Source organism: Seriola aureovittata, chromosome 17 (assembly GCF_021018895.1).
Source record: "Seriola aureovittata isolate HTS-2021-v1 ecotype China chromosome 17, ASM2101889v1, whole genome shotgun sequence".
NCBI lineage: Eukaryota > Metazoa > Chordata > Actinopteri > Carangiformes > Carangidae > Seriola > Seriola aureovittata.
The window spans coordinates 3471650-3490040 of record NC_079380.1 but is presented as its reverse complement, the minus strand read 5'-3'; the positions used below and the strand labels follow the sequence as shown (position 1 = coordinate 3490040).

Genomic DNA, 18391 nt, shown 5'->3' with positions numbered 1-18391 from the left:
TTGTGAAGAAGAGAAAATCCATTTTTTTTAGTGCATGAATTTGGAGCTCATCTGATCAGACAAGGATTTCCATATGTTTGGGATCGTGTCACAAGCATAAAATAAAAACTTTGTTGTTTTTACATTTCCGAGGGTCTGCTGCGGTGAAACTACAATGGTGCGTGGTTTTAAATGTTGCTGCAGCAAGGAATTGTGGGACAGCAAGTTCTTCTTTCCTTTGGTAAAGGAAGGTCCAGTCTTTCCTGTGCTAAAGGAGATAAAATATGAAGCATTGAAGTCTCTTTGTTCCCCTCACATTAGTTTTTTATCCAAGTTTTTTTGTTTCCTGACTTTGTATCACCTGCCTGAACTTCAGTTTTTCCACCTTTCTGTCTGTAGGCCAGTTTTTGTTCTTTGATTCATCTGCCTGACTCTGTGTGTCTGTGTTTGGGTCCACCCTTCCTGTTCCTGTATTCCTACCAGCAACAACCCCCCACCCCCACCCCCACCCCACACACACACACACAAAGATAATTAATTACAAACACAGTAAAATTGTTCTATTTTTTTCTAAAAAATTAGACCAAGAAGGGGATGTGCAATGTGCATTTCGACACATATTAACAGGATGTCCATGCGAATGTATTTCAAATGAGCTCTGGCACAGTGTTTCAATAATCCAGATTTTTCATTCGCCCAGGCGACCTACATTCCCCAGTGGCTTGGATTAGCAGAGCCTGAGCTTCCGATGACGCTCATCTGATCTCAAGCCATCCTCGCCTGAACCACAGCACGCCACAGCAGCCATGATTAGTGGCTGACACTGCTCTCTCTCGGGAAATAACATGGAGCTCACCCCATGGCACTTCTTAGTCTTCATCACAATGAGGGAGTCTCAGAGGGAATTACAGGGATAAGATTTTCTGAAGAGGTCACAGATGGGGCTAATGGTCCCTCTAGGTTTCTTTGTGGCCTGTGTAACAGTGTTAGATACGAGCAATTAAATAATAGAAGTGTGGCATTAGCATGTAACAAAAGAAAAGGACCTCATAGAACTTAATTCTTGTGCTCGAGACTTACATTTCTGGGGCTTCATTATATCCTGATTCAACTATTTTATAATCACAAAGCAAAATGACACTGTTTATTTCCTCCAGAGGGAATGATGTACCACACCTTTAGACTCTGAGCTGAAGGCTTTCTTTTGGAATGTGTAGGATCTAATGTATCTGCTTCTCATACAAAACCTCAGATGAGAGGCTATAGCTGTGTGACAGCTATGTGGATAAGTGGCCTGGCTTTGTCATATAACAAATGAAGTGGGCACTTTCCATTACACTTCTTCTATAACCAGTGTGATATATTGCATTCACAATAATGTGAGATCACCACCTTTGACCATCAAAATCTAATTAGTTCATTGTTGCGTCCAAGTGGAATATTTGTGCCAAATCTTAATAAATTTCCTCAAATTGGTCTTGAGATACCACATTCAAGAAGCCAAAACTATATTTTTTGAGGTCACCATGACTTTGACCTTTGACCTTTGACCATAAAGATCTAATCACTTAATCCTTGAGTCCTTATGAATGTTTGTGCCAAATTTGAAGAAGTTCCATCAAGGTGTTACTGAGATATCGAGATCACAAGAATGGGATGGACAGATGCAAAACCAAAAAATAATGCCTCTTCTGGCTGTTGCCAGTGTGGAAGAAAAGGACCAGTGCGTAGGATTTAGTGGAATCAAGCAGTGAGGTTGTAGATTGGAACCAACTGATTGCCCCTCCCCTCACCCCTCCCTTTCCAAGCAAATCAACGGTGGCCTTCAGGTAATGTAAAAAATGCGAAAGACCCTCTGTAGTTTGGTTTGTTCATGGCTGCAACATGACTCTGACTCTGTGTAAGTGGACCCACACCCTGTAAGCTCATGAAAACACAATGATTCTTAGTTTCAGGTGATTATACGCTGATGAAAACATTATTATAAATATCATATTCCAGTTCTGCCCATAAATCCCCATAAATCCTACAGACTAGTACAGAGCCAGGGAAGTGTCATGGAGAAATAACACTAATTTAATCATTTCTGCTCTTCAAATAATAATTAGTGTGCAGGACTTAGTTTAATATAAAATTACACACAACATTTTTCTTCCTTCCATCTCAACCAGATGTTTGAAGAAGACAATGAAGAAGACATTAATGAGGCACTCCTGAACCTTGAAGCTGAGTTTTCATTAAATGGATATTGTCCATAGTTCCAATGTTTCTACAGCAGAACAGTCCAATACCCTTTAAAATACAAAAGATTTTATAGCAAACAACTATTTTCTATGTGAAAGATATAGTGGAGCGATGGCGTCCTGAGCACAGAACGAAGTCACACCCCCTCTGTATGTGTTGTAATCAGAGTTTCTCTTTGTTTTGGTGGCTGGTTCGTTAGCATGTACATGTTAGTGCGTGTACGTGCGTGCATGCCAGTCCCTCCTGTTAAACCCTTGGTCCTTGGTGACAAAGAAAAAGATGAGAACAGAGGACAGGCCAACTGGCCATGGGGACCACCAGTTCAAATCCCGTTCGGTCGTTGGAAAGTCAAAACATCCATACAGTTTTTAAAGTTTTTACCGGCTCCGTCAGTGTCTTTACCTGCTCCCGCAGTGTCATTCATGTGGCGGGTCCCAGGATAAGTCCGAGGCTGAATTTCCGTCCCAGTCTGACCATGGAGCCAATACTGGTCTGGCTTTATCGAGATGGAGAGACCTACGAGCTTTTAAAAGGTCCAGCTTCACTCAGAGCTGGTTTTTCTTCTTTTCCACGTGTCAGTAACTTGATAGCTACATAATGTTACCCGCCTGTTTTCATTAGTGGCTGGCTACAGTAGGCATACTAACATTAACTGTTACCCATAGTATAAATGTATTCAGCAAATGTTGCTATCGCTAACCAGATAACTGTCAGTATTAGTGTACAGCATATCACAGCAATGCAAGTGTGGGCTTGTGGGCTAATGGTTTTGATTAGACTGTTTTTTGTTGGCTCTCATGTACACTTGAAAACTTTATCCAGTTGTGCTTCTTGTTTTCTGTTTAGTGGACTCTTTCACTGGGCTTCATTACCCTTTTCTGACTAAGAACATGAAAGAAGGGCCGGGGGGGTTGTGGCCGACAAACCATTTGTTTTGGTCTGAGACGCTGGTGGTGTAGTGTGACATCTAGTGGCAGTGAGGATCTGTTTCACTATTCCTTTAAAGGTTTACATTTGTTTACACATTACATTTGATGTTTTTACTAACAATATTACATTTAGTTTTCTGATAATGTGGTACATTTTGTCAGTTTTAGGCCTCCATAGTAATGCATTATTCTTCAAATATTCTACAATTCTACAAATAAGTCAGTCTGTCAGAAACTGAGATTCTTCTCCCTGGCAGTATTCAAATATTTACCTGTTTCTGGAGGCTAAGAAACACCTTCAGTCATCGAAGTCAACCGTAAACCTGTTTTGAGAGAACAGTGCTCCTGGATTTTGGAAACCTCTAAGGAGGATATTAAAATGTAATAGCAAAGCGCCATATTGTTCCAAGATCAAAGCCCCCAACAAGATAAAATTTTTATAAAGACATGATGTTGTGAAATAATGATTTATGACTTATATTTTCTTCAAAGTAAGAGCAAGAGATGCTGTTATAGTCAAATGTGCCTCCAGTTTGAAGTCTGGCTCGTTTTCAAGATAGTATTTTGGACTTTAACAACGGTGGCAGTTTATGTAGTAACACGAAAAATTATTATTTTAATTAATATTTTGACAGTGAACTGCTTAAAAGGAAAAGGATAAAGGCACTACATATAAAAAATTATAGCTTCTTTTATATTCACACAGAAAAAGGCGTTTGCAAAATTTGGAATAATGTAATTTATCAGTATTAATTTATGATTTGTAATTGCCCTAAAACAGGAAAATATTTTACCTCCAGAGAAATTGTCTAACTTGTATCTGTAGGGTTGGATTGTAAAATGTTGATATTAAAAGAGCTGAAAAACATGAAATGTTGCTCAACCTTTTTTGAAACCTAAAACTTTATGATTCTATCTAAAATATTAGGAATGACACTGTTAAAAATGTCAACTATGTTTAAGGTCTTTTTTTAAATTTTGTTTTAATTTGGCACATTTACCACTAGTTACCAAACCACAAATTTAGCTTGCTAATCTTTCCAATCAGAAGAGAGGAGGCTCTGAGCCTCTCTTCTGATTGGCTGACTGCTTTCTGAGTGATCCAATACCAATATAGCAGATTTCAAGTGAAACACTCAGAGAAACCAAATCCTGCAAGGTTGGATGGTGGGTCCAGGTGGGCGGGGCTGAGGGTGGTGACTGCTTTGTTTTGTCTGTGGCCAAATATTTTATATCATAACACCTTTCAGTAAATTACAATCTATTGGTGTGTTTTTTTATTCTTTTATTTTGTGCATTAAACTTTTTTTTTCAACAAAAACTATTACTTTTTGTACTCAGCAGACCCAAGAAGAAAATTGGTTGTCACAGTTATCAAAGTTCAATCTGAAATCCACCTGGTTTCAGAGAAACCCCTCGTTTTAAAATAGGATAGACTTTCGACTTGATATTATAAATTTAAAGTATATTAAGAGTACTTGTTATTTAACTGTACTGTACAGCTTTGCTCTCTAGGATGTCTAAACTTTGAACCTTAATCTCTTAATCTCAAAACCATTTAGATCACAATAGATTCCAAGGTCACAGCGCAGCAACGTAACTATGGTTCTGATGATGTCTTCTACTGTTTTTTGGCTGGGGTCAGTTTCCCTCTCCACTGAAAATACCACGGCATGATATCAGTTCACCTAAATATGGCCAATAACAAGAAGACACCACTAAACACAAAAATTAATCCAGGATGCAATGTCCAACATCATCAAAAGCTGTGTTTTAACGGTGAGTCTGGGTGCTTTAGAGAGGATTTCCTGCAAAGATTAACTGTGATTGCTGTGTAGAGGGCTAAAATTGTAATGCCTCCTGAGCCTGGTACAGTCAAATGCAGCTGGGAATTTTAAAGCCTTCGGATATGGATGAAAAGCTCATAGTGTCTGTCAGACAGAGGCTTCTCTGCGTCTTGATTTTGAGAATGTGTCATGTTCAGCTCTCAGCCACTGTGATGGATTAAAGCCCAGTACTGTCAGAAGAGAACAGCCCTGCTTGTATTATAACATTTAATGAGTTCTGTCTCCAAACATTAGCCTAAACCTCATTGGTCAGTGTCCCTTATAACAGACACTGACCTTCTAAATAGATTGAGACCCTGAGGACGAGTTTTTAACCACAGACAGATTACAGGTCATCTAAACCAGTGGTTCCCAACCTTGTAGGCCCCGGTACAGTGGCCCTGGAGGTCAATACACTGCAGCTTAAGAAAACTTCATCAATTTGACAACACACGTGCTGCAAATACTCACAACACAACCGAAGTGTTTCCAGTGGAGACAAGAAAGTGACAAGAAAGGCTCAACTGGTAGAGCGCCTAGTCCTAACCGCAGTGGCACGGGTTCAAGTCCAACCCATGGTCCTTTCCTACAAGTCATCCCCTTTCTCTCTCTCTCTCTCTCTCTCTCTCTCTCTCTCTATCTCTCTCTCAATGACTTTCCTGTCTGTCTCTCACTGACTTTCCTGTCTCTCTCTCACTTTCACGATCAGAATGAAGGCGTTGAGCTCTCAGGGCCACCGTACCCCGGCCCACTGGTGGGCTGTGAAGGTATTGCAAGTTGGCCAACAAATAATTAGCAAAACAGCACAATTTTGGAGAAAAGATGTAATCATAAAATGAATGTAAAAATATAAAAACATTTTTGAAATGTTTTGAAATGAAATGATCTTTAAAAACATTACAAACATTTAAAACGCCCCCCCCCCCCTCCCTGTATTAAGGCCTGTCACTGTGATAAGCCAATGATTGAAATTTTTATGTTGTTGCCAGCCGGATCACATCTTGTACTTGTTTTCTATCTCAGTCTGATTGCAAACTAAATGATTACATCCAAGGCAAAAGTGGAATAACAAAATAGATAGCGGGCTAGCAACAGGAAGAATTAAAAGGAAAGAGAGTCAAGTCCCTTCTCGGTCAAAACAAAAAAGAAGAATTGAGTTCCCCTGGTTTCAGTTCAGTCCTGAATGTTTGATTGTTAATATATATTAAGACATATTATTTGACCCTCTGTATTGTTATTGGGTCATCAACATTTTTGAGATTTTCGAGTGGGCCATGAGTTGGAAAAGGTTAGGAACCACGGATATGAACGATGAGGGCCCTTACCTTGCGTCCAGCCGTGTTGAGCCGCAGAGGGGTCAGGTAGGGGTCAAAGATCAAGTGACTGGTTTCAATGTCGATGGGAGACTGTCTCTTCCCTATGGTGCACAGGTTCCAGGCTGAGTTCACCAAACCCCAGAAGGATGGGACTGTTGGTGGAGAAAAAGGAGAGAGTAACAGTAATTAGTGTGTGTGTGTGTGTGTGTGTGTGTGTGTGTGTGTGTGTGTGTGTGTGTGTGTGTGTGGGTGTGGGTGTCTGTGCTTCACAAGATCAAACCATAAAAATCAGGAGAAAGTGAGCAGATGGGCTTCATTATGACAGGACAGGAGAAATGGGGAGTTTAGGGAGATTTGAATTTACATATGGCTTCATTAAAATCTGACTTAAAACAGAGCTTTCATTAAAATCTCCAGGTTATTATCTGCAATTATAACTAAGGCAGAGAAATTGACTTTTTTAAAGTCTGTCCAAAAGTTCTTCCACCAGTTTCCATTGCTTATAATACACAGCAGTAGTTCGTAAAGCTTTTGTCTTGTTGTTCTGACTCTACAGTGCAGTGTAGATTTAAAAGAGTCTGTAGGAAAAGTCCACATTCCTTGTCCAAATCTGGAGCAAGGAAACATATGTGAACCTTTTGGATTTACCTGGTTTTCTACATTAATATGTCATAAAATATGATCTGATCTTTATCTAAGTCAGCTCCAAGTACAGAAACTTCATATAAGCCAATAACCTTAGATAAGATAACAGCACACAAGGAATAATAATCTTTAGTATCTTTGTTGAACACAGCCATTAAACATTCACAGAGCTGGTGGAAAGATTAAGTGAACAATTGGATTTAATAATAATGGTTGAAACTCCTTTGGCACAATAACCTGAGACCAGCTCTTCCAGTAGCTGCTGATCAGACCCGCTCAGTGTTCAGGAGGAAGTTGGACCATTCTTCAGACTTGTTCTGAGGATGATGGTTTCTCTGGCCCGTGTCAATCCACTTCGCACATCTCTGCCTTTATTACAGACAGCTCCAGTGACTCCTTTAAGTCTTTAGCTGTTACTCTCTCTTTTACCTGTTGTGTCTTTGCGAGTCATCTGGGCGTCCACTTCCAAAGAGAGTATAGCCACAGAACTAAATCATCTCCATTTATAGACAGCTTGTCTGACTGTGAACTAAACTCTCTGAGATGACTCTGCCACCTTTTCAGTTTTATGCAAATAAACAATTCTCAATCATCAATCTTCTGAGATCTCTATTTTGCAAAACATGGTTCACATCATCAGATGCTTCATTTGCAAACTCAAACTCAAGCAGCTGAGGGTTCACATCATCCTCCAACCAACCTGTGAATATTTAGATGTTACTTGTTCATCTTGATCTATTTAACTTAGATGAAGCTCCAACCATATTTCAAGACAACTTTATATAGAAATGCAGTTAATTACAAATGCCCCCCCCCCCCCATCTGCCTCTCTTGCTATTGTATACTTAACAACAATGCCACTCAACCTTCAGCAGTTCAGTCGAAGATTTGGTTGTTATGCTAGTAGCAGCTAATGTAGCATGCAGCCTGTAGTCTGAAGCACAGAGCAGTGGACTACAGAGCTCTAGTAATATCACTTTGTTCTAACTCCACTTGCAGAATTTATTTCGTTTTTTCAAACTTGTGCTCTACTTGTACTATTGCAAGTGCAATAAGGTAAAATATAAGATCAGACAGCTACGCAGCCGACCTGTTCATATTTTCTAACCATATATTTTCACTTGTAATGTTACAACAATAAATGCGAGTAACGCCGGTTGTGGTTGCTGGAGTACAATTTCTTTAAATCCAATTACGAGTGGGATGGAGCTGCTAAACTTATGATTGGACAATCACCATTTGAGGGAGGGGTTTAGCCAGCAGTCACCAGTAGATGACCTTCACTAAAAAAGCATATGTTTTGTTTTTATGATACATGGATCTATTATATATACAACAGGAAACATGAGATCTGTTGAGGATCAGATGCTGCAGGATTCCTCTGGCACCAGCTGATCCTCTGCCATTACATGATTACTGGATCTTCTATGCTGTGTCATAGACCTGGAATGGGATAAGATGGGAATGTCGGGCTGACAGCTGATCTAATACCAGCCAGATGTGGGATGCATGATTGAACACTGCAATGAACAGAAAGGAGGATGGAGGATCACATGCACACACAAAGTTTAAAAGTCCACACACACAGCCTCAGACGACCTCACTAAAGCCACTGTAATTTTGACACCTGCACACAAAGACTATTTCATTTTCTCTCTCTCACACACACACACACACACACACACAAACACACACACACACACACACACTCCCTCACAGATGAGAGGGCTTATGACTATACTCATAATGCTTGTCAGGGACGGGCTTAATGACAAATCAGGGTGTGAAACAGCTGTCATTATGATCAAAAAACTCATCAGCAGTTGTCAGCATGCTCAGCTGAGATTAGATGGGAAAAATGTTTAAGTGCGTGATGGATGTGAAGTTGCGGTCGATAAAAGTGAGTTAAGTTTTACAGCTGATATCATTTCTGTTTCTGTCTCCAGCTGCGTGCTGCTTTCATTTTCATAGACAATGATTCAAACCTGAGAGCTGCCGAGAACAACACTCTCTCACTCTGTCCTCCCATTCCTCGTTCCTACTTTCGCTTTATCTCTCTCTCTCACACTCATTCACTCTCTCTTACTCCATCCACTCCTCCACCCATCTCTGGCAGTGGAGGAGCCAAGTGACAGATGTGCCAGCCCTGACCTGCAGAGTGCAATCCTGACCCCTGCTAGGCACATAGCCGCATGTCAACACAATGTTATGTTACCCAGCTCTGTGTGTGTGTGTGTGTGTGAGTGTGTGTGTGTGTGTGTGTGTGTGTGTGTGTGTGTGTGTGTGTGTGTGTGTGTGTGTGTGTGTGTGTGAAGAAGCAAACAAACACCTTAGGACTAAAATTGGAGAAAATGTGAATATGTGGGATTTTGAGAATCAGGAAATTATATTTATTTTATTATATTTGTTTGTTTATTTCAAGGTGCCATTTTTTTCCTATTCTCCTGTGTTGTATTTGAAGTGTTGATCCATAAGAGGATATATTTGTGGTTTTAAGAACCAAAAACCATCTCAGTGTAGTTTTACATCTCCTCTCTCAGGCTTCTCTCTGGAGCTCTAGTAACAACAGGTCAGAGAGCCAATCAGAAGAGAGGAGGATCTGAGCCTCTCTGAGTTTTTTCAGAGTGGGCCAATAAAAATATAGAAGATTTCAGGGAAACACTCAGAGAAACCAAATCCTGTAAAGCAGGACCATGGGTCCAGGTGGGCGGGGCTTGGAGCATGGCTGAGAGTGGTGAATTTTGTTGTGACATCACAAAGTTACAGAAGTCCTGATGGCTCGTTTTTAAGGCTCAGTTTCTGAATACAGGCTGTGTGCATCGCTCTGTGGACTGAGCTCTTTGATACTTTCACAGTATTGATATAGAACCTGCTTATTAATCAAACATGAACATCTACCTTTAGACTATATGGAGCTTTAACAGGGACACTGCAAATTAATAAACATTGCTTTAAATTTAAGATTAAAATGTGAATGATATTGAGATCATTTAGAAGCACCAAGAACAACAATAAGAAGAACAAAGAACAAAGTCTCATAACGCATAACAATAAAACAAGAGATATTAATGTTAATTAGAATATTGAACGAATTAGACCACATTGTGCCGCATTGTTAGGCAAAGCAGAGGCACAGAAGTAAAAGGCTTGCACAACCCACCATGTTGATCAGGCTCAGGCTCTCTGCCTCCCGTGCCACTGTGCTGCACTTCTAGCCTGTGATCCCAGGCACTTTAAGTGAGGACTGTCCTCAGAGGCCATCAGACTTAGAAGCCTTTATTGATCATTACCTCTATCAACAAGACAACATGGATGGCAATCCACCAAATCTTCTGAAAGAAAAAAAAGTAGATTCATCCATGGATACTGAGGAGCTAGATGACAGAGATGGAGGCTGATCTCCTGTCCAGCATCAACAAAAAGTATGATCTTCTTGTATCTCTTCCCACAGCAGTTGGAGAACTAGCACAGAAAAGCATCTCATCTCAGTGCACAACATGTTGAACCGTGAAGTACAACAGCAGAAGACCACATCAGGTTCCAGTTCTGTCAGCCAAGAACAGAAATCTGAAGCTGCAGTGGACAGACACTCACCAACACTGAACAAATGAAGACTGGAACAACACAACCTGGTCTAATGAATCTGGATTTCTGCTGAGGCAGCAGATGGTAGGTTCAGAATTTGGCATCAAGAGCATGAATTCATATAGACCCAACCTGCCTTGTCTGGGGTATTACACTACCTCAATGACCTGCTGCATGTGTGTGTCCACACTGCCAGCCGTTCTGCTCCTGTCAGCCCTAACATTTCCTTTGATAATGATCATCAATAACAGCATGTTTTTAATTTGCTTGATTCATTTATTATGTATAAATTAATTTGTAATTTCACTATCTGAAAAGTGATCAGTTGTAATCATTTGTACTCACCCTGTGCATCTGTAAATGCAATTGTTTTGTCCTTTTGTTTTGTTTTTGCTGATATTGTTATCGTCACTTCTTAGACTGTACATCACAATCAATATATTTCAGTATAGTGTAGTTGTGTATTGTGATTTCATAATAATGAAAACTGATTGCACATGTTTCATGTTTTATATTGAAACTATGTTGAATTGCAAGAGAGAGCACCAGAAAACTATAGCCCTTCAGCTAATGTTCAGGCAACTTATTGACACAATATATGTAATGTTTGTCTGTCAGTCCCAGATGATTGTATTTTGTAATCTGGATCATTTCCCGCCCAGATGAACATAGTGGCACCCGTTACATCAACATAGGTTTAGCCTGTAAAATTAATGATCTAATGGTTTCCCCCTTCATCCTAACAATAATCTCAGTTGACAGTCTTCTATTGTGTGACTGGAGGGTTAGAGGTCACAAGGTCGTCTCATGGTCTGGATTGTATTCTGTGCTGTCCTCAAACTTGTGACACTAATGCATCTTCACCATCACATACAGAATGAAAACACAGGCAAAACCCCAGGGAAGATTTATATATTAGAGCTGTGAGGACAGCACTGTACTCTATATGACTGAAACAACGTTGTGATTGTTTGTGAGAATATGAGAATATTCTCATAACCTATTGCTATAATATTTTGTCTGGAAAGTCTGGGTCTCCAGGGTGGTTCCCTTGCAGGAAATGCATAAAGGTGGGTGTGCATAGGTGTGTTTGGGTGCACTTGTATGGGGTCACGTGTCAATGTGGATTCACGATTTTATACACTAGGGGTGGGTGATCTGATGATCTTATATCGTGGACGATCTTACTTTGGCATATGTTCTCCTTTTCAGATGAATCGTACAGATCGTCCCATTAAAATGTGCTATATTTACATATTTAATGTTAGCAAGAATAGTGTCGAGCACACAAACATCTGAAAACATCCGCCAATGCGGCGGAAAGATACAAATCCCAACTTCCAGTCAGGACTTTCACAATAAAATAGGAGCAGAAACAAAACGCAGATCATGATTAAGATTGCGGATTGCGATTCTACCCAAAGAGATTGTCATATGATCTTTTTGCCGGATCACCCAGCCCTATCATACACTTTGCTCTTAAGTGTTGTCTTGCACATTCATGGGTCATTTTGTCATGGTCTGGTCATTTGAAAATGTCTTCATGTGATGTGTGTGGAGGATCTGATTTTTCACACAGAATATTTAGTACATCTGTCAAATTTCAGGAGCAATTATGTTTCTCCCATAATTGTCATCCTTTGTATGAGACAGGCCTGTAGAGTGCATGCATTTAAATGTATCTGGCGTGTCTATGTACGTGTGTCCGGAGCATGTCCGTCCCAACAGCTGAGTGGTTTTGCATTAGCAGGCCTCTGTAAAAGCACTGGATTATAGACAGGTTCAGAGAGACTGAAGACACCCCAAGTGACAAAGACGCAGAGACAAAGAGAGAGACAGTGAGAGGATGGAGGCAGTGGGATGGAGATAGAAGGAGGAAGCCCTGAGGATCCACTGTCCTTTTTAATATTCATAAATCTGACTGGGTTCAAATGGTGGGGAAGAGAGAGAGAGCAAGAGAGGGAAACAAATACACGGTGAGAATAGGGAGATAAAGAGTGAGGGAGGAGAGCCTGATGATCCATGACGCTTCTTAAAGTTTTCAGGAGACTTATGTGTTAAGTGATAAGAACATAATTAATTCTGCATTTTAGCATTCAGCACTGTATGGTGAGTGATAGAAGCTAAATGAAAAGTAATTTAAAGCATGACGCTAGTGATATTCTATATTTTCTTTATTGTCAACGGTCACGTGAAAAGACTAAAAGCGACACTGAATGTCTCCGACCAACAAGTACTGATGTCTTATTCCTCTGTGACATAGGGATCCATTGTTGTCCAGGAACTATTAGAAATACATCAGTGAGCCACACTGTTGCACTGCGTGACATCATCGCCGAAAATGAGATTATGAAATGTGGATTAATCTGCTGCTGATAAAATGCAAAATGTCGTCCTGTTGGAGTGATGCTTGCTAAAAACTATAGTGCCAAGCAATTGTTGGAAGTTGCTGAGCCTTTTCTAAAACTGAAACTACATATGTGTGATTACTTTTTAAAGATTCATGGACTCACTGGACATTTGACTAACGTGTTGTTCCTCTCCAGACATGTTTGAAACTCTGTTAAAATGCTCTCCTGATTAATATTTTTTTTAACATGGTGTTCACACATAAAAAGTGAAAAAACGGAAAACTGGGTAGGAAGCTCATCTATTTTTACTTCCTGATTGAGAAATGTGGATCAGGCCTTGAGCCCCGCCCACCACCTGCTGTCTCCAGGTGGACATGTGAAAGAGCAGAGAGCATCAAGATGGTTAGAGGAGGAAACATGTTTGAGCCTCAGTCTGACTCAGACTCAGATGAGGAGTCTGTTGAGACCAGAACCAGAGACTAGCAGACGGATCAGAACGATTAGCGTAGTTAGCATCTTTTACTAGTTTTTACTTGTTGCTTGTTAGCTTGTAACTGGAGACTGTCCTATAAAACGAGCCCATAGATCCTCTGTGCAGCAGGTTATTATGACCCATAGTTACGTTTTGTTGCTAGGCGACATCTAGTGGTCATAGCAATTATGGCAGGGTCAAAGTGAAAAGTGTGACGTTGTATAAAGAGAGACACTGTTTTCACTCTACACATATGACTGCATACCAATTCACAGCACAAACACAATAGTAAAGTTTGCCGACGACACTGCTGTAGTTGGACTGATACACACTGCTGATGAGTCTGCCTACAGGGATGAGCTCTGCAGATTGACACAATGGTGTACCACTAACAGCCTGGCACTCAACATCTCTAAAACAAAGGAGATGATAATCAGCTTCAGGAAACAGGGTGTACAACCTGTTCCATTACACATCAGAGCAGACACAGTGAAGAGAGCATCTTCCTTTAAATTCCTAGGTACACACATCTCACAGGACCTCACATGGCTCCTAAACATCACTGCTCTGGTAAAGACAGCACAGAAGAAGCTCTATTTTCTCAGGACATTGAAAAGAGCCAGACGGTCCCAGCAGCTGCTTCTGTCTTTCTACCGCGGCAACAATGAAAGTATCCTCACCTATGGCATGCTGGTGTGGTTTGCCAGCTGCACTGCAGCTGACAGGAAAGCTCTCCATAGAGTCAGACAACAAATCACTGGCGCTTAGTTACCGCCACTGGAGGACATGTACAGAACCCACTGTCTTCGTCGGGCAACAAACCTCATCAGAGACTCATCTCACCCAGGACAACACCTTTTCACCCTGCTGCCCTCTGGAAGGAGATAGAGGTCCATAAGAACTCGCACTTCCAGATTCCTGGCAAGTTTCTACCCAAGTGTCAACCCAATCAGGCTAATAAGTACAACCCTATACGGTAACATGCAATAACACCCTCATGTGCAATATTATCTGTGCAATTCACCTATGTGCAATAATAACTGAGTACACGGACTCACTCTGCTGTTATACTTCTGTTTTTATACTATTTATTGTTTGTTTTTATTTATTTATACAGATTTTAATATGTCTACTATAGTTTTTGTTACTGTATGTAGTTATGCTTACTGTATGTATCACTGCATGTACCAATGGAGATACGTAATTTTGTGGTACACTGTGCATTGAATTGAATTCTGTTGTCCATGACTGTTCGACAAAGTTAACCATGTTGTTTTTATTGTATGACAACAAAGATCTCTAATGTTCAGGAAGTATTTCAAAATACCCAAATCACTGTCCTTTCCTAAACCTAACCAAGCCATGACTGTTATTATAATAACCATGGTGACAAAGGTAGGCACACCTGATGCCGTATATGGCACTATTTCAGGAGTCCTATGGGTCATATCAGAGGGTCGAAAAAAACGACCTATTTGGTTGTTTAGGTTTGAGGACCGGTTGATGGCAGTGGCTGACACAGTGTTAGAGGTTATGCTAATGCTAACTCTTGCTCTCTGTACTGACAATGTTTCAGGTTTATTTAGCCCCGCCCCCCATCCCCACAAGTTGACGGGATTGGTTCCTTAGGTTTGTGACGTATGAAACCCTGGCTGTCTGAATCTGTTTTTATGAGACTGTCATTGGCTCACTGCAGTTCAATTATTTAACTCATGGGCTTTATGATATAAAAAACATCATATGAACATGTCACTGGGATGGAAGAGGTGCTGCTAGTGCAGAATTCATGTATGACTTTTAAAATACATTGGTCCAATAGTAGAAAAGCAGTATGAAGGCTCAGGCCTTAGCTGATGGATTAGAATCAACTCGAAAACCTCTTATGTGACCGGTTATTTCTCAGCTTTTCATTTGTCTTCTCCCAGAAATAAAAAGGCACCAAGACCGAGAGGAAGCAAGCCCAGGAAACAAATGATGAAAAAACGATCCATTGCTGCCATTACGTAACCCACGAGCTGCACAGAGAGGTATGAAATGGATGATGTATAGCTAAAAACACTGGCACATAGCAAACTGGGTACGCTACAAATATGAAGCAAACACACAAAGGGCTCTATTTTTGTGGCAAAGCAACCACCAGCACAAGCAGAGCTCCTGCAGTTATTACCTTTTTCAAATCAAGTGGAAATGACACTGGGCTCCTACAATATAACCCCTTGCACCTCTGCACACATCATGCTGGTATATAATGATATTCTGTTGTGTAAGTGGGAGAGGTCGGATTACAGCAGCCCATCACTCCTGTGTGTCATTTCCAAATTTCTTTTCAAGCAAAAGCAGCATTTCATGTTTTATTCTTGAAATGCATTATGGTGCAAATGCTGTTGTGTCACATTTTACAATATGATGTGAGATACAATAGAAATAAAACTGAAATAGAGTCAGATTGATGTAGTCATATAAACAGCTTCATGAACATTTTATTATTTTTTTCTATCACCACTGTACAAATTCAATAAAAACTCCTCAGGATCACCTGCCGGCCGGCTGCAGACCTGAAGTGCTGTGTGTGTGTTGTCGTCGTGCCGCTCTGCAACATCTAGACAACAACACAATTTCCTGGGGAAGCCTCTCTCCATTTGTTGAGTCGTTGTTGGTCTCATATGTCACTGTGACTGGCACCGTGTCAGAGCGATGACATCACTGATGTGACTTACCAATCGTCAAAATTAGCAGTCACCAAACACACTCCAATTTCATTTGAAAGGAAATAACTCTTGTTTTCACACACAAACATTAAGAGGGTGGACTGTAAGAATGTAAGGCTGCATACATACATGACCCCAAAACAGGAGGTGCATGTGAAGATGGTTAAAATAGGCCCCCAAGGCACATTATTACATTTTGTCAACTAAAAAAGAGCGGTGGAAGCATCTCCAGGAAACAATCAGACCAACATAACGCCACTGCAGAGGTGTGTCTTCATGTGTTCATCAAGGTATTCAGATCCCTTACTTTCATTAAAGCAGCAGCTCTGCAATATACAAATAGTCCTGCATTGAAAATATAACTCGAGAAAAGCAATTACTGTGTTTCCTCAGATGACCTTTATTTACCTCAACTGCAGAAGGCAACAGGCCTTTATTAGAGTCAGCTCATTATTTATATCTATAATTGGACATGCCGGTATTTTAGTACAAAACCTCGTTTTGATCCGCTCCCGTTTACCCTGTCAAAGATGCTGCATTATGCTATTAATACAAACCCAACACTTCCTGTAAGCTGTTTCAAATTAAAATCCCTTTAGTATTTCAGTGGACAGAGCCCCTTTATTTCTTAACCGAGCTTTTATTGTGAAACATTTACAGGCATACCATATGCAACAACAGAAGTGATTAAAGGATGACAAAGTAAAGTGGATACATACTGTGCATACACCTACAGTGGCTGAGATGGGACAATAATACTTTAGGTGAGTGAGAACAACAAAGTTTTGAAAATACTATGATTATATTGTTAAATTTATTGAATTAAAGCAGTAGAAATGTACATTATGCTTAACAGGCATGCACATTATATGGCAGGAGTTCACCCATCTTTGTTTTCTTCCCAGCCTGTGTTTAGGGCCTGGTCTTTCTATATATTTCATATTTGTGTCAACCATGCCCCAAGCCATTATCAGAGACCTGACTTGTAATTGACTAGCATTTTTATTTGAGGAAATATGGACGATATTACTAGTTAAAATTAACTTTAAGGGCTCCATTTTTTTGCTGGCGCATGGCGTGAAATGCTGCGACCCACCAGTGAACTGGTATTTTCCAGCGGTGCACTGAGGTTATTTCCATAATTTGGTATCTTTGTGACTTGCCGTGCACAGTGGGAGGAGAGGTGGGAACAGAGGGTGTGGCAACATGAATCCAGTGGCACACTGCTTAGTGCCGAGAATGGCTGTGCTTTTGTGCAGTCTGCCGCTCGCCTGCTCAGAGCAGTTTTACCACTTCTGTTGTCTGTTGTACCCCCCCCCCCCCCCAAACTCAATGAACCCCCTCTATTCATGTTTTACTCGTCTTTCCACTTTTATTTCATGTTTTTTTGTGTTTGTGAACATGAGACTTTGTTTTCATTAATCATTCTACAGTTTCTAGTGAAAATCAACAGGCATTATTCATACTGACACACTGAGAGTTCCCATAGCCTCATGAAAAATTTTAAATTGAATAAAATTTCTCCAATAATTCCCTCAGCATCATCCATTACTTCTTCCTCTCTGCAGTGTCTCTATCTAAAACACTGGGTAACCAGGGCAACAGAGCAAAACTCATCTTGTTTTTATCAAGTCTGGCTAAAGCAACACCTGGAGCTCTGCATTTGTACAGGTAGACATGTCACTGCAATCACCACCATGACGTGGTATAGACATGTGTTTAGGTTACATTCTACAGTTGGGTTTTCAAAGCGAAAGAGTGTTATTTTAAAAATAGAACCTGCTATGATTGACAAAGAAATATTCTTTGTTGTTTTGAAGCAGGATCATGTTGAATGTCGCAATATGAAGATGAAGCAGGCGACTATTTATTTACCAGACTGTGAGCAATAATTTTTCCATGTAAAACTCAGCATTATACCATTAGTCACAAGATTTTATTACAGTGACTGGAACATGTCAGTGGGATGAAAGGAACCATACTACGCTGGATAGACTTGTTCATGTAAACAATGACTCTTCCATACATGCAGACTTAGTCATGGAGTTCAAGATTCTGTGGTACACCCAATGTCTCTCACCTTGTACGCCTCCTTTAGGCAATATTATCAGGAAGCACCAGATAAATGTCCATTGCTATGCAGATGACACACAGCTGTACTTATCTATAAAGCTAAGTTAAACAAATCCTTCAGGCATGTCTTTGCCTACAAGACGTAAAGATCTGGGTCACCTATAATTTTAAGATTCTAAATTCAGACAAAACTGGAGTGACTGTACTCGGCCCACCTCAGAAACACATTATGTAATCATATAGTTTCTTTGGATGGTATTAAC

General features: G+C 40.4%; 1 protein-coding gene across 1 annotated transcript in view; it reads right to left on the bottom strand.

Annotated features, from left to right (window-relative positions):
• Window positions 1–18391, bottom strand: part of LOC130185782 (carbonic anhydrase-related protein 10-like) — a 107933-nt gene that overhangs the window by 45769 nt on the left and 43773 nt on the right. The window contains exon 3 of the mRNA XM_056402430.1: window positions 6304–6446. Coding sequence (XP_056258405.1) covers window positions 6304–6446 — 143 coding nt within the window. The remainder of the gene's footprint in view (window positions 1–6303; window positions 6447–18391) is intronic.